The sequence below is a fragment of the Ascaphus truei genome, unplaced genomic scaffold, assembly GCF_040206685.1.
Source record: "Ascaphus truei isolate aAscTru1 unplaced genomic scaffold, aAscTru1.hap1 HAP1_SCAFFOLD_898, whole genome shotgun sequence".
Taxonomy (NCBI): Eukaryota; Metazoa; Chordata; class Amphibia; order Anura; family Ascaphidae; genus Ascaphus; species Ascaphus truei.
The window spans coordinates 41,898-58,543 of record NW_027457237.1 but is presented as its reverse complement, the minus strand read 5'-3'; the positions used below and the strand labels follow the sequence as shown (position 1 = coordinate 58,543).

General features: G+C 55.3%; 1 protein-coding gene across 5 annotated transcripts in view; it reads left to right on the top strand.

Annotated features, from left to right (window-relative positions):
• The window catches only part of L3MBTL1 (L3MBTL histone methyl-lysine binding protein 1), a 110,319-nt gene extending 93,913 nt beyond the window's left edge, over window positions 1-16,406 (top strand). Inside the window, exons 11-20 of one of the 5 annotated variants that reach the window (XM_075585074.1) lie at window positions 561-637; window positions 976-1,061; window positions 5,638-5,748; window positions 9,351-9,465; window positions 10,277-10,376; window positions 11,279-11,437; window positions 11,546-11,595; window positions 15,570-15,715; window positions 15,969-16,031; window positions 16,167-16,406. In XM_075585074.1, the coding sequence (XP_075441189.1) occupies window positions 561-637; window positions 976-1,061; window positions 5,638-5,748; window positions 9,351-9,465; window positions 10,277-10,376; window positions 11,279-11,437; window positions 11,546-11,595; window positions 15,570-15,715; window positions 15,969-16,031; window positions 16,167-16,301 (1,042 nt within the window). In that variant the 3' untranslated portion in view covers window positions 16,302-16,406. Of the gene's footprint in view, window positions 1-560; window positions 638-975; window positions 1,062-5,637; window positions 5,749-9,350; window positions 9,466-10,276; window positions 10,377-11,278; window positions 11,438-11,545; window positions 11,596-15,569; window positions 16,032-16,166 lie in introns of all 5 variants that reach the window. The other 4 variants (XR_012798978.1, XR_012798977.1, XR_012798979.1 and 1 more) reach the window with 4 other exon arrangements.
• The last annotated feature ends 240 nt before the right edge of the window (window positions 16,407-16,646 follow it).

Genomic DNA, 16,646 nt, shown 5'->3' with positions numbered 1-16,646 from the left:
GGGCGACGCAGGGGCACGGTGAGACCCGGCGATGCGAGAACAGCGCGACTCGGGGACAGGGCGACTCGGGGGACACGGTGGGACCCGGCGATGCGCAACTCGAGGGCGACTCGGGGGCATGGTGGGACCCGGCGATGCGCAACTCGACAGCGACGCGGGGACATGGCGACTCGGGGGCACGGTGGGACCCGGCGATGCGCAACTTGAGGGCGACTCGGGGACAGGGCGACTCGGGGGCACGGTGGGACCCGGCGATGCGCAACTCGAGGGCGATGCGGGGACAGGGCGACTCGGGGGCACGGTGGGACTCTGCGATGCGCAACTTGAGGGCGACGCGGGGGCACGGTGGGACCCGGCGATGCGAGAACCACGCGACTCGGGGGGCACGGTTGGACCCGGCGATGCGAGAACAGCACGACTCGGGGACAGGGCGACTCGGGGACAGGGCGACTCGGGGACAGGGCGACTCGGGGACAGGGCGACTCGGGGGCGACGCAAATTCACGGCGACGCGGGAGCGGGGCGATGCAGACTTCTCATCGGTAACATCTTTGTCCCCAGGTGTGACCCCAGCAGTCCGTATGTCCATCCCGTGGGCTGGTGTCAGGAGCACGGAAAGCCCCTCACCCCCCCTCAGGGTGAGTCCCCCCCTTCACTGCCAGGGGTCCCGGAACCCTCAGTGTGCACTGTGCAGGAGCAGCGGGTACTAATGGGTACTAATGGGTACTAATGGGTACTAATGGGTATTTGAGGGTATTAATCAGGATAGCAGGGTATATTTGCATTTGTGGGTATTGAACGATCGTAATCAATATTGATTAGTATTAAGTGCTATTGTTGGGTATTTATCAGTGTTAGGGGTAGTGATGAGTATCGTTTGTTATTAGTGGGTATTGACCCTGGCGTATTGATCGGTATCACGGAATATTGATCGGTATCGATTAGTATTGATCGGCGCTCCCTCCTCTCTCCTCAGACTATCCGGACCCGGATCACTTCACATGGGACAGATACCTCGCCGAGACCGGGGGCTGCGCCGTGCCAGCCGGAGCCTTCCACGTGGTAACTGCGCTGCTGGCACCGCTCTGTCCCTCTCTCCCCTAATGATAGAACCTCCCCCCCCCTCCCTCTATCTCTCCCCTAATGATAGAACCTCCCCCCCCTCCCTGTATCTCTCCCCTAATAATAGAACCTCCCCCCCCTCCCTGTATCTCTCCCCTAATGATAGAACCTCTCCCCCCTCCCTGTATCTCTCCCCTAATGATAGAACCTCCCCCCCTCCCTGTATCTCTCCCCTAATGATAGAACCCCCCCCCCTCCCTGTATCTCTCCCCTAATGATAGAACCTCCCCCCCTCCCTGTATCTCTCCCCTAATGATAGAACCTCCCCCCCTCCCTGTATCTCTCCCCTAATGATAGAACCCCCCCCCCCTCCCTGTATCTCTCCCCTAATGATAGAACCTCCCCCCCTCCCTGTATCTCTCCCCTAATAATAGAACCTCCCCCCCTCCCTGTATCTCTCCCCTAATGATAGAACCCCCCCCCCCTCCCTGTATCTCTCCCCTAATGATAGAACCTCCCCCCCTCCCTGTATCTCTCCCCTAATGATAGAACCCCCCCCTCCCTGTATCTCTCCCCTAATGATAGAACCTCCCCCCCTCCCTGTATCTCTCCCCTAATGATAGAACCTCCCCCCCTCCCTGTATCTCTCCCCTAATGATAGAACCCCCCCCCCTCCCTGTATCTCTCCCCTAATGATAGAACCCCCCCCCCTCCCTGTATCTCTCCCCTAATGATAGAACCCCCCCCCTCCCTCTATCTCTCCCCTAATGATAGAACCTCCCCCCCCCTCCCTGTATCTCTCCCCTAATGATAGAACCCCCCCCCTCCCTGTATCTCTCCCCTAATGATAGAACCTCCCCCCCCTCCCTGTATCTCTCCCCTAATGATAGAACCCCCCCCCCTCCCTCTATCTCTCCCCTAATGATAGAACCTCCCCCCCCTCCCTGTATCTCTCCCCTAATGATAGAACCCCCCCCTCCCTGTATCTCTCCCCTAATGATAGAACCTCTCCCCCCTCCCTGTATCTCTCCCCTAATGATAGAACCCCCCCCCTCCCTCTATCTCTCCCCTAATGATAGAACCTCCCCCCCCCTCCCTGTATCTCTCCCCTAATGATAGAACCTCCTCCCCCTCCCTGTATCTCTCCCCTAATGATAGAACCTCCCCTCCTCCCTGTATCTCTCCCCTAATGATATAACCTCCCCCCCTCCCTGTATCTCTCCCCTAATGATAGAACCCCCCCCCTCCCTGTATCTCTCCCCTAATGATAGAACCTCCCCCCCTCCCTGTATCTCTCCCCTAATGATAGAACCCCCCCCCTCCCTGTATCTCTTCCCTAATGATAGAACCTCCCCCCCCTCCCTGTATCTCTCCCCTAATGATAGAACCTCTCCCCCCTCCCTGTATCTCTCCCCTAATGATAGAACCTCTCCCCCCTTCCCTGTATCTCTCCCCTAATGATAGAACCTCCCCCCCCTCCCTGTATCTCTCCCCTAATGATAGAACCTCTCCCCCCTCCCTGTATCTCTCCCCTAATGATAGAACCCCCCCCCTCCCTGTATCTCTCCCCTAATGATAGAACCTCCCCCCTCCCTGTATCTCTCCCCTAATGATAGAACCTCCCCTCCTCCCTGTATCTCTCCCCTAATGATATAACCTCCCCCCCTCCCTGTATCTCTCCCCTAATGATAGAACCCCCCCCCCCTCCCTGTATCTCTCCCCTAATGATAGAACCTCCCCCCCTCCCTGTATCTCTCCCCTAATGATAGAACCCCCCCTCCCTGTATCTCTTCCCTAATGATAGAACCTCCCCCCCCTCCCTGTATCTCTCCCCTAATGATAGAACCTCTCCCCCCTCCCTGTATCTCTCCCCTAATGATAGAGCCTCTCCCCCCTTCCCTGTATCTCTCCCCTAATGATAGAACCTCCCCCCCCTCCCTGTATCTCTCCCCTAATGATAGAACCTCTCCCCCCTCCCTGTATCTCTCCCCTAATGATAGAACCCCCCCTCCCTGTATCTCTCCCCTAATGATAGAACCTCCCCCCTCCCTGTATCTCTCCCCTAATGATAGAACCTCTCCCCCCTCCCTGTATCTCTCCCCTAATGATAGAACCACCCACCTCCCTGTATCTCTCCCCTAATGATAGAACCCCCCCTCCCTGTATCTCTCCCCTAATGATAGAACCCCCCCCTCCCTGTATCTCTCCCCTAATGATAGAACCTCTCCCCCCTCCCTGTATCTCTCCCCTAATGATAGACCCCCCCCCCCTGTATCTCTCCCCTAATGATAAAACCTCTCCCCCCTCCCTGTATCTCTCCCCTAATGATAGAACCTCCCCCTCTCCCTGTATCTCTCCCCTAATGATAGAACCTCCCCCCTCCCTGTATCTCTCCCCTAATGATAGAACCTCCCACCCCTCCCTGTATCTCTCCCCTAATGATAGAACCTCCCCCCTTCCCTGTATCTCTCCCCTAATGATAGAACCTCCCCCCCTCCCTGTATCTCTCCCCTAATGATAGAACCCCCCCTCCCTGTATCTCTCCTCTAATGATAGAACCTCTCCCCCTCCCTGTATCTCTCCCCTAATGATAGAACCTCCCCCCTCCCTGTATCTCTCCCCTAATGATAGAACCCCCCCCTGTATCTCTCCCCTAATGATAGAACCTCCCCTCCTCCCTGTATCTCTCCCCTAATGATAGAACCTCCCCCCCTCCCTGTATCTCTCCCCTAATGATAGAACCTCCCCCCCTCCCTGTATCTCTCCCCTAATGATAGAACCTCCCCCCTCCCTGTATCTCTCCCCTAATGATAGAACCTCCCCCCTCCCTGTATCTCTCCCCTAATGATAGAACCTCCCCCCCCTCCCTGTATCTCTCCCCTAATGATAGAACCTCCCCCCTCCCTGTATCTCTCCCCTAATGATAGAACCTCCCCCCCCTCCCTGTATCTCTCCCCTAATGATAGAACCCCCCCTCCTCCCTGTATGTCTCCCCTAATGATAGAAACTCCCCTCCCCCTCCCTGTCTCTCTCCCCTAATGATAGAACCTCCCCCCTCCCTGTATCTCTCCCCTAATGATAGAACCTCCCCCCCCTCCCTGTATCTCTCCCCTAATGATAGATCCCCCCCCTCCCTGTATCTCTCCCCTAATGATAGAACCTCCCCCCCCTCCCTGTATCTCTCCCCTAATGATAGACATGTATATCTCCCCTAATGATAGAAACCCTCCCCCCCCTCCCTGTCTCTCTCCCCTAATAATAGAACCTCCCCCCCTCCCTGTATCTCTCCCCTAATGATAGAACCCCCCCCCTCCCTGTATCTCTCCCCTAATGATAGAACCTCCCCCTCCCTGTATCTCTCCCCTAATGATAGAACCCCCCCTCCCTGTATCTCTCCCCTAATGATACAACCTCCCCCCCCTCCCTGTATCTCTCCCCTAATGATAGAACCCCCCCTCCCTGTATCTCTCCCCTAATGATAGAAACCCCCCCTCCCTGTATCTCTCCCCTAATGATAGAACCTCCCCCCCCCCTGTATCTCTCCCCTAATGATAGAACCCCCTCCCTGTATCTCTCCCCTAATGATAGAACCTCCCCCCCCTCCCTGTATCTCTCCCCTAATGATAGAACCTCCCCCCCCTCCCTGTATCTCTCCCCTAATGATAGAACCTCCCCCCCTACCTGTATCTCTCCACTAATGATAGAACCTCTCCCCCTCCCTGTATCTCTCCCCTAATGATAGAACCTCCCCCCCCCTCCCTGTATCTCTCCCCTAATGATAGAACCTCTCCCCCCTCCCTGTATCTCTCCCCTAATGATAGAACCTCCCCCCTTCCCTGTATCTCTCCCCTAATGATAGAACCTCCCCCCCTCCCTGATCTCTCCCCTAATGATAGAACCTCCCCCCCCTCCCTGTATCTCTCCCCTAATGATAGAACCTCCCCCCCTCCCTGTATCTCTCCCCTAATGATAGAATCTCTCTTTCCCCCCCCCCTCTCCCCCTCCCGGTATCTCTTCAACACTCTCCCTGTATCTCTTCCCCCCCCCTGTATCTCTTCCCCCCCCCTCTCCCCTTCCCTGTATCTCTTCCCCCCTCCCTGTATCTCTTCCCCCCCTCTCCCCCTCTTCTCCCCCTCCCTGTATCTCTGCCCCCCCTCTCCCCCTCCCTGTATTCCCCCCCCCCCTCCCTGTATCTCTTCCCCCCCCTCCCTGTATCTCTTCCCCACCTCCCTGTATCTCTTCCCCCCTCCCTATATCTCTTCCCCCCCTCCCTGTATCTCTTCCCCCCTCTCCCCCTCCCGATATCTCTTCCCCCCTCTCCCCCTCCCTGTATCTCTTCCCCCCCGTCCCTGTATCTCTTCCCCCCCCTCTCCCCCTCCCTGTATCTCTTTCCCCCCTCTCCCCCTCCCTGTATCTCCCTCCCCTCTCCCCCTCCCGATATCTCTTCCCCCTCCCTGTATCTCTTCCCCCCCTCTCCCCCTCCCGATATCTCTTCCCCCTCCTCTCCCCCTCCCTGTATCTCTTCCCACCCCCCTCCCTTCCTCCTGTAATCGTGGCACCTCCCCCCCCCCCCCAGCTCCCCCCGCACAATTTCCAGGTGCACATGAGACTTGAAGCTGTGGACCGGAGGTTTCCTTCGCTGATCCGCGTGGCGTCCGTGGTGGACGTGGAGGATTGCAGGATAAAAGTGTGTAACACCACCACCACCCCCCCTCAATACAGCACCTCCTCTCTCACCCCCCCCTCCCCTCAATACAGCACCTCCTCTCTCACCCCCCCCTCCCCTCAATACAGCACCTCCTCTCTCACCCCCCCCTCCCCTCAATACAGCACCTCCTCTCTCACCCCCCCCTCCCCTCAATACAGCACCTCCTCTCTCACCCCCCCTCCCCTCAATACAGCACCTCCTCTCTCACCCCCCCCCTCCCCTCAATACAGCACCTCCTCTCTCACCCCCCCCTCCCCTCAATACAGCACCTCCTCTCTCACCCCCCCTCAATACAGCACCTCCTCTCTCACCCCCCCCTCCCCTCAATACAGCACCTCCTCTCTCACCCCCCCCTCCCCTCAATACAGCACCTCCTCTCTCACCCCCCCCCTCCCCTCAATACAGCACCTCCTCTCTCACCCCCCCCCTCCCCTCAATACAGCACCTCCTCTCTCACCACCACCCCCCCTCAATACAGCACCTCCTCTCTCACCACCACCCCCCCTCAATACAGCACCTCCTCTCTCACCCCCCCCTCCCCTCAATACAGCACCTCCTCTCTCACCCCCCCCTCCCCTCAATACAGCACCTCCTCTCTCACCCCCCCTCCCCTCAATACAGCACCTCCTCTCTCACCCCCCCCTCCCCTCAATACAGCACCTCCTCTCTCACCCCCCCTCCCCTCAATACAGCACCTCCTCTCTCACCCCCCCTCCCCTCAATACAGCACCTCCTCTCTCACCCCCCCTCCCCTCAATACAGCACCTCCTCTCTCCCCCCCTCCCCTCAATACAGCACATCCTCTCTCCCCCCCTCCCCTCAATACAGCACCTCCTCTCTCCCCCCTCCCCTCAATACAGCACCTCCTCTCTCCCCCCTTCCCCTCAATACAGCACCTCCTCTCTCCCCCCCTCCCCTCAATACAGCACCTCCTCTCTCCCCCCTCCCCTCAATACAGCACCTCCTCTCTCCCCCCCTCCCCTCAATACAGCACCTCCTCTCTCCCCCCTCCCCTCAATACAGCACCTCCTCTCTCCCCCCCTCAATACAGCACCTCCTCTCTCCCCCCCCCCCTCAATACAGCACCTCCTCTCCCCCCTTCCCCTCAATACAGCACCTCCTCTCCCCCCCTCCCCTCAATACAGCACCTCCTCTCTCACCCCCCTCCCCTCAATAAAGCACCTCCTCTCTCCCCCCCTCCCCTCAATACAGCACCTCCTCTCTCACCCCCCCCTCCCCTCAATACAGCACCTCCTTTCTCCCCCCCCTCCCCTCTCAATACAGCACCTCCTCTCTCCCCCCCCTCCCCTCAATACAGCACCTCCTCTCTCACCCCCCCTCCCCTCAATACAGCACCTCCTCTCTCCCCCCCTCCCCTCAATACAGCACCTCCTCTCTCACCCCCCCTCCCCTCAATACAGCACCTCCTCTCTCACCCCCCCTCCCCTCAATACAGCACCTCCTCTCTCCCCCTCCCCTCAATACAGCACCTCCTCTCCCCCCCTCCCCTCAATACAGCACCTCCTCTCTCCCCCCCCCCAATACAGCACCTCCTCTCTCCCCCCCTCCCCTCAATACAGCACCTCCTCTCTCACCCCCCTCCCCTCAATATAGCACCTCCTCTCCCCCCCTCCCCCAATACAGCACCTCCTCTCACCCCCCCTCCCCTCAATACAACACCTCCTCTCTCCCACTCCTCCCCTCAATACAGCACCTCCTCTCTCTCCCCTCCCCTCAATACAGCACCTCCTCTCTCCCCCCTCCCCTCAATACAGCACCTCCTCTCTCCCCCCCTCCCCTCAATACAGCACCTCCTCTCTCCCCCCCCCTCAATACAGCACCTCCTCTCTCCCCGCCTCCCCTCAATACAGCACCTCCTCTCTCCCCTCCCCTCCCCTCAATACAGCACCTCCTCTCCCATCTCCCCTCAATACAGCACCTCCTCTCCCCCCCTCCCCTCAATACAGCACCTCCTCCCCCCCCTCAATACAGCACCTCCTCTCCCCCCCTCCCCTCAATACAGCACCTCCTCTCTCCCCCCCTCCCCTCAATACATCACCTCCTCTCTCCCCCCCCCTCCCCTCAATACAGCACCTCCTCTCTCCCCCCCTCCCCTCAATACAGCACCTCCTCTCCCCCCTCCCCTCAATACAGCACCTCCTCTCCCCCCTCCCCTCAATACAGCACCTCCTCTCCCCCCTCCCCTCAATACAGCACCTCTTCTCTCCCCCCTCCCTCCCCTCAATACAGCACCTCCTCTCCCCCCCCTCCCTCTCACCTCAATACAGCACCTCCTCTCTCCCCCCCTCCCCTCAATACAGCACCTCCTCTCTCCCCCCTCCCCTCAATACAGCACCTCCTCTCCCCCCTCCCCTCAATACAGCACATCCTCTCTCCCCCCCTCCCCTCAATACAGCACCTCCTCTCTCCCCTCCCCTCAATACAGCACCTCCTCTCTCCCCCCTCCCTCTCCCCTCAATACAGCACCTCCTCTCTCCCCCCCTCCCCTCAATACAGCACCTCCTCTCTCCCCCCCTCCCCTCAATACAGCACCTCCTCTCTCCCCCCCTCCCCTCAATACAGCACCTCTTCTCCCCCCTCCCCTCAATACAGCACCTCCTCTCTCCCCCCCTCCCCTCAATACAGCACCTCTTCTCCCCCCTCCCCTCAATACAGCACCTCCTCTCTCCCCCCCTCCCCTCAATACAGCACCTCCTCTCTCCCCCCCTCCCCTCAATACAGCACCTCCTCTCTCCCCCCCTCCCCTCAATACAGCACCTCTTCTCCCCCCTCCCCTCAATACAGCACCTCCTCTCTCCCCCCTCCCCTCAATACAGCACCTCCTCTCTCCCCCCCTCCCCTCAATACAGCACCTCCTCTCTCCCCCCTCCCCTCAATACAGCACCTCTTCTCCCCCCTCCCCTCAATACAGCACCTCCTCTCTCCCCCCTCCCCTCAATACAGCACCTCCTCTCTCTCCCCTCCCCTCAATACAGCACCTCCTCTCTCCCCCCCTCCCCTCAATACAGCACCTCCTCTCTCCCCCCCATCTCACATTAATACAGCACCACCTCTCTCCCCCATCTCCCCTCAATACAACCCCCCTCTCAATACAGCACCTCCTCTCCCCCCCTCCCCTCAATACAGCACCTCCTCTCTCCCCCCTCCCCTCAATACAGCACCTCCTCTCTCCCCCATCTCCCCTCAATACAACCCCCCTCTCAATACAGCACCTCCTCTCTCCCCCCTCCCCTCAATACAGCACCTCCTCTCTCCCCCCTCTCAATACAGCACCTCCTCTCTCCCCCCATATCCCCTCAATACACCTCCCCTCTCTCCCCTCAATACAGCACCTCCTCTCCCCCCCCCCGCCCTCCCCTCAATTCAGTACACCCCCCCCCCTCAAAGCACCTCCCCCTCCCTTTGTCTCCCTTCCCCAATCTGCACGAGCTGCGCCTCCCCTAAATGACATGACCATGGGTGCACAGTAGGAGTTGGGTTACCATCTGCCAATGGTGGCAGCGAGGGACCCCCCATTTCCGTGGTGGAAGGGGTTAATCCCGTGTGGTGTGTGACCCCAGATTCACTTTGACGGCTGGAGCCACATGTATGATTTCTGGATGGACGCTGACCACCCGGATGTCCACCCCGCGGGCTGGTGTGAGAGGACGGGACACCCCCTGCAGGCCCCGCTCCGTGAGTGCGCGCGCGCGCGTGTATACACAGTACATCTTTAAGTGTACTCGGCGCTTCACAAAGACAATACAGCACCGGGAATTATAATACAATAAGCGCAGGAAAGTCAGACCCTAGGAGAGGAAATCCCTGCCCCGGAGAGCTTACACTCTATTTATATATGTACGTGTGTGGGTCTATATCTGTGTGTACATGTACGTACATAGGTGTGGGTGTGTACATGGGTATGTGTATAAGTAAGTACATATGTATGTGTGTATATTTATGTATGTGGCTGTGTGTGTATGTAAGTAAATATGTATGTGTGCATGTATGTACATATGTGGGTGTGTGCATGTACATACAGCTGTGTTTAAAGTTGCACAAGTATGCGTGTGTATCTATCTCTGTATACCTCCCTATATACTTGTCTGTATATTCTCCTATATGCCTCTCTGTATACCTCCCTATATACCTGTCTGTATATTCTCCTATATGCCTCTCTGTATACCTCCCTATATACCTGTCTGTATATTCTCCTATATGCCTCTCTGTATACCTCCCTATATACCTGTCTGTATATTCTCCTATATGCCTCTCTGTATACCTCCCTATATACCTGTCTGTATATTCTCCTATATGCCTCTCTGTATACCTCCCTATATACCTGTCTGTATATTCTCCTATATACCTGTCTGTATATTCTCCTATATGTCTGTCTGTATACCTCCCTATATACCTGTCTGTATATTCTCCTATATGCCTCTCTGTATACCTCCCTATATATCTGTCTGTATATTCTCCTATATGCCTCTCTGTATATCACCCGTAGGACACGGGGACGTCCCCAGTGTGCCCCCCGGAGCCTGCGTGTCCCTCAGCTGTAAGGGGATGTCCCACCCACGGAACAGCAAGTATGGCTTCCAGCACAGGTCAGAACCGCTCTGCCGCTGTGTGACCCTGACCAGCTCCCCCACCCCCGCTCTGCCGCTGTGTGACCCCGACCAGCTCCCCACCCCCGCTCTGCCGCTGCGTGACCTCGAGCTGCTCCCCACCCCCGCTCTGCCGCTGCGTGACTGAGCTGCTCCCCACCCCCGCTCTGCCGCTGTGTGACCTCGACCAGCTCCCCCACCTCCGCTCTGCCGCTGCGTGACTGAGCTGCTCCCCACCCCCGCTCTGCAGCTGTGTGACCTCGACCAGCTCCCCACCCCCGCTCTGCCGCTGCGTGACCTCGAGCTGCTCCCCACCCCCGCTCTGCGGCTGTGTGACCTCGACCAGCTCCCCCACCTCCGCTCTGCCGCTGCGTGACTGAGCTACTCCCCACCCCCGCTCTGCCGCTGTGTGACCTCGACCAGCTCCCCCACCTCCGCTCTGCCGCTGCGTGACTGAGCTACTCCCCACCCCCGCTCTGCCGCTGTGTGACCTCGACCAGCTCCCCCACCTCCGCTCTGCCGCTGCGTGACTGAGCTTCTCCCCACCCCCGCTCTGCAGCTGTGTGACCTCGACCAGCTCCCCACCCCCGCTCTGCCGCTGCGTGACTGAGCTACTCCCCACCCCCGCTCTGCCGCTGTGTGACCTCGACCAGCTCCCCCACCTCCGCTCTGCCGCTGCGTGACTGAGCTACTCCCCACCCCCGCTCTGCCGCTGTGTGACCTCGACCAGCTCCCCCACCTCCGCTCTGCCGCTGCGTGACCTCGAGCTGCTCCCACTCACTGCTCTGCCGCTGCGTGACCTCGAGCTGCTCCCACATCCGCTCTGCCGCTGTGTGACCTCGAGCAGCCCCTGCTCTGCCGCTGCGTGACCCCCGTTCAGCTTTTCGCCCTGTCGCCCCCAGAAAGTGCCCCACTCCGGGGTGCGACGGCTCGGGTCATGTGACCGGCCGGTTCACGGCTCACCACTGTCTGTCCGGCTGTCCCCTGGCCGATCGGAACCAACACCCAGCCCGGACCCTGGACCCGTTCCCGCCCCGCAGGAAATCCCGACACCACGGCAGGTAACGGGGCCACACTTAACCCCTGAGCTACCAGAACGGGTCAGCAACATACTGCTCCGCAAAAGGGTTAATAATTGCGGTCTGCACCGACTGTGTCGTATTTTGCAGGATCGGACGTCCCCCCAAATACCGCAGGGTCCAGCAGGACAACTACCAGGGTGAGACCCCCCCCTCCCCCTATATCATCTCCCACTGCCCCATATAACCGCTCCCTTTAACTCCTCCTATTTCCCCATATAACCTCTCCCTATAACTCCTCCTATTACCCCATATAAACTCTCCCTATAACGCCTCCTATTACCCCATATAACCGATCCCTATAACTCCTCCTATTACCCCATATAACCTCTCCCTATAACTCCTCCTAATACCCCATATAACCGCTCCCTATAACTCCTCCTATTACCCCATATAACCGCTCCCTATAACTCCTCCTATTACCCCATATAACCGCTCCCTATAACTCCTCCTATTACCCCATATAACCTCTCCCTATAACTCCTCCTAATACCCCATATAACTGCTCCATATAACTCCTCCTGTTACCCCATATAACTGCTCCCTATAACTCCTCCTATTACCCCATATACCCGCTCCCTATAACTCCTCCTATTACCCCATATAACCTCTCCCTATAACTCCTTCTATTACCCCATATAACTGCTCCCTATAACTCCTCCTATTGCCCCATATAACCCCTCCCTATAACTCCTCTTATTACCCCATATAACCGCTCCCTATAACTCCTCCTATTACCCAATATCACTGCTCCCTATAACACCTCCTATTACCCCATATAACTGCTCCCTATAACTCCTCCTATTACCCCATATTACCTCTCCCTATAACTCCTTCTATTACCCCATATAACTGCTCCCTATAACTCCTCCTATTGCCCCATATAACTCCTCCTATTACCCCATATAACCGCTCCCTATAACTCCTCTTATTACCCCATATAACCGCTCCCTATAACTCCTCCTATTACCCCATATAACTGCTCCCTATAACACCTCCTATTACCCCATATAACCTCTCCCTATAACTCCTCCTATTACCCCATATAACTGCTCCCTATAACTCCTCCTATTACCCCATATAACTGCTCCCTATAACACCTCCTATTACCCCATATAACCTCTCCCTATAACTCCTCCTATTACCCCATATAACCCCTCCCTATAACTCCTCCTATTACCCCATATAACCCCTCCCTATAACTCCTCCTATTACCCCATATAACTGCTCCCTATAACTCCTCCTATTGCCCCATATAACTCCTATTGCCCCATTTAACTCCTCCTATTACCCCATATAACTCCTCCTATTACCCCATATAACCGCTCCCTATAACTCCTCTTATTACCCCATATAACCGCTCCCTATAACTCCTCCTATTACCCCATATAACTGCTCCCTATAACACCTCCTATTACCCCATATAACCTCTCCCTATAACTGCTCCTATTACCCCATATAACCCCTCCCTATAACTCCTCCTATTACCCCATATAACCCCTCCCTATAACACCTCCTATTACCCCATATAACCCCTCCCTATAACTCCTCCTATTACCCCATATAATCCCTCCCTATAACTCCTCCTATTACCCCATATAACCGCTCCCTATAACTCCTCCTATTGCCCCATATAACCCCTCCTATTACCCCATATAACTCCTCCTATTACCCCATATAACCCCTCCTATTACCCCATATAACTCCTCCTATTGCCCCATATAACCCCTCCTATTGCCCCATATAACTCCTCCTATTACCCCATATAACTCCTCCTATTACCCCATATAACTCCTCCTATTACCCCATATAACCCCTCCTATTACCCCATATAACTCCTCCTATTGCCCCATATAACCCCTCCTATTACCCCATATAACTCCTCCTATTGCCCCATATAACCGCTCCCTATAACTCCTCCTATTACCCCATATAACCTCTCCCTATAACTCCTCCTATTACCCCATATAACCGCTCCCTATAACTCCTCCTATTACCCCATATAACCTCTCCCTATAACTCCTCCTAATACCCCATATAACTGCTCCATATAACTCCTCCTGTTACCCCATATAACCGCTCCCTATAACTCCTCCTATTACCCCATATAACTGCTCCCTATAACACCTCCTATTACCCCATATAACTGCTCCCTATAACTCCTCCTATTACCCCATATAACCTCTCCCTATAACTCCTTCTATTACCCCATATAACTGCTCCCTATAACTCCTCCTATTGCCCCATATAACTCCTCCTATTACCCCATATAACTCCTCCTATTACCGCATATAACCGCTCCCTATAACTCCTCTTATTACCCCATATAACCGCTCCCTATAACTCCTCCTATTACCCCATATAACTGCTCCCTATAACACCTCCTATTACCCCATATAACCTCTCCCTATAACTCCTCCTATTACCCCATATAACCTCTCCCTATAACTCCTCCTAATACCCCATATAACTGCTCCATATAACTCCTCCTGTTACCCCATATAACCGCTCCCTATAACTCCTCCTATTACCCCATATAACTGCTCCCTATAACACCTCCTATTACCCCATATAACTGCTCCCTATAACTCCTCCTATTACCCCATATAACCTCTCCCTATAACTCCTTCTATTACCCCATATAACTGCTCCCTATAACTCCTCCTATTGCCCCATATAACCCCTCCCTATAACTCCTCTTATTACCCCATATAACCGCTCCCTATAACTCCTCCTATTACCGAATATAACTGCTCCCTATAACACCTCCTATTACCCCATATAACTGCTCCCTATAACTCCTCCTATTACCCCATATAACCTCTCCCTATAACTCCTTCTATTACCCCATATAACTGCTCCCTATAACTCCTCCTATTGCCCCATATAACTCCTCCTATTACCCCATATAACTCCTCCTATTACCCCATATAACCGCTCCCTATAACTCCTCTTATTACCCCATATAACCGCTCCCTATAACTCCTCCTATTACCCCATATAACTGCTCCCTATAACACCTCCTATTACCCCATATAACCTCTCCCTATAACTCCTCCTATTACCCCATATAACTGCTCCCTATAACTCCTCCTATTAACCCATATAACTGCTCCCTATAACACCTCCTATTACCCCATATAACCTCTCCCTATAACTCCTCCTATTACCCCATATAACCCCTCCCTATAACTCCTCCTATTACCCCATATAACCCCTCCCTATAACTCCTCCTATTACCCCATATAACTGCTCCCTATAACTCCTCCTATTGCCCCATATAACTCCTATTGCCCCATATAACTCCTCCTATTACCCCATATAACTCCTCCTATTACCCCATATAACCGCTCCCTATAATTCCTCTTATTACCCCATATAACCGCTCCCTATAACTCCTCCTATTACCCCATATAACTGCTCCCTATAACACCTCCTATTACCCCATATAACCTCTCCCTATAACTCCTCCTATTACCCCATATAACCCCTCCCTATAACTCCTCCTATTACCCCATATAACCCCTCCCTATAACACCTCCTATTACCCCATATAACCCCTCCCTATAACTCCTCCTATTACCCCATATAATCCCTCCCTATAACTCCTCCTATTACCCCATATAACCGCTCCCTATAACTCCTCCTATTGCCCCATATAACCCCTCCTATTACCCCATATAACTCCTATTACCCCATATAACTCCTCCTATTACCCCATATAACTCCTCCTATTACCCCATATAACCCCTCCTATTACCCCATATAACTCCTCCTATTGCCCCATATAACCCCTCCTATTACCCCATATAACTCCTCCTATTGCCCCATATAACCCCTCCTATTACCCCATATAACTCCTCCTATTGCCCCATATAACCCCTCCTATTACCCCATATAACTCTTCCTATTGCCCCATATAACCCCTCCTATTACCCCATATAACTCCTCCTATTACCCCATATAACTCCTCCTATTACCCCATATAACTCCTCCTATTACCCCATATAACTCCTCCTATTGCCCCATATAACTCCTCCTATTGCCCCATATAACCCCTCCTATTACCCCATATACCCCCTGCCTGTGCCGCCCGCGGTCCCTCTTTCCCCAGACACGGTACATCCGTCCCTCTTCATGTCCGCGCTCTCTGCACACCCGGATCGTGCCCTCGCCCACTGCTGGGAGCAGCACTGTCACCTCCTGCCGGGCGTGGCCGGGATCAGCGCCAACATGGTGTCCAAGTGGAGTACGGCCGAGGTGACCGTCACCGTATCACCATGTCACACACCGCGTCACCATGTCACCCCCGCCGGGGAGGGACAGTCTCCATGGGTCATCGATCCTCCTGTCTGTCACTGTCACCCTACAGGGGAGGGACAGTCTCCATGGGTCATCGGTCCTTCTGTCTGTCACTGTCACCCTACAGGGCAGGCACAGTTTCCATTGGTCATCCGGCAGGGGTGGGACACGCGGGCGGTCCCACTGACCTCTGACCTCTCTGCTGTTCCAGGTGTTTAGCTTTGTGCAGACACTGACCGGTTGTGAGGACCAGGCCAGGCTGTTCAGAGAGGAGGTGAGATCAGGAGACCTCCTCAAACTCAACTCCCACAGCGTTATCACTACGCCCCGACCCTGTATCCTCCGGGACGCGCACACACGCACGCACTCCGTGTCCAGCTCTTGTCCCTGACCCCTCTTCTCCTCGCAGATGATTGACGGCGAGGCGCTCCTCCTCCTCACCCAGATAGACATCGTAAAGATCCTGTGTATCAAACTTGGACCCGCACTGAAGATCTACAATTCCATCCTCATGTTCAAGAATGCAGATGATCCCATGAAGTAATCGTCAGATGCCTGTCTGAAGACCCCCAACCTCTTCCCCCCCCCCCTGTAAAGCGGGGGCAAATCTTGCGAGAGTTCACAGTAACAAATAAATGTCTATACCAGAGTGTTTGTGTCATTGGCTGATACACGTGGCCTGGAATACTTACCCCTACCCCAGATACCTACCCACCTCAACCTATAACCCACTCAACATGCAGCTGAACCCCAGACACCTACCCACCTCAACCTATAACTCACTGCACCCGCACCACAGACACCTGCTCGCCTAATAACCTATAACCCTCTCGACGTGCATCCCAACCACAGACACCTACCCACCTCATAACCAATAACCCACTCCACT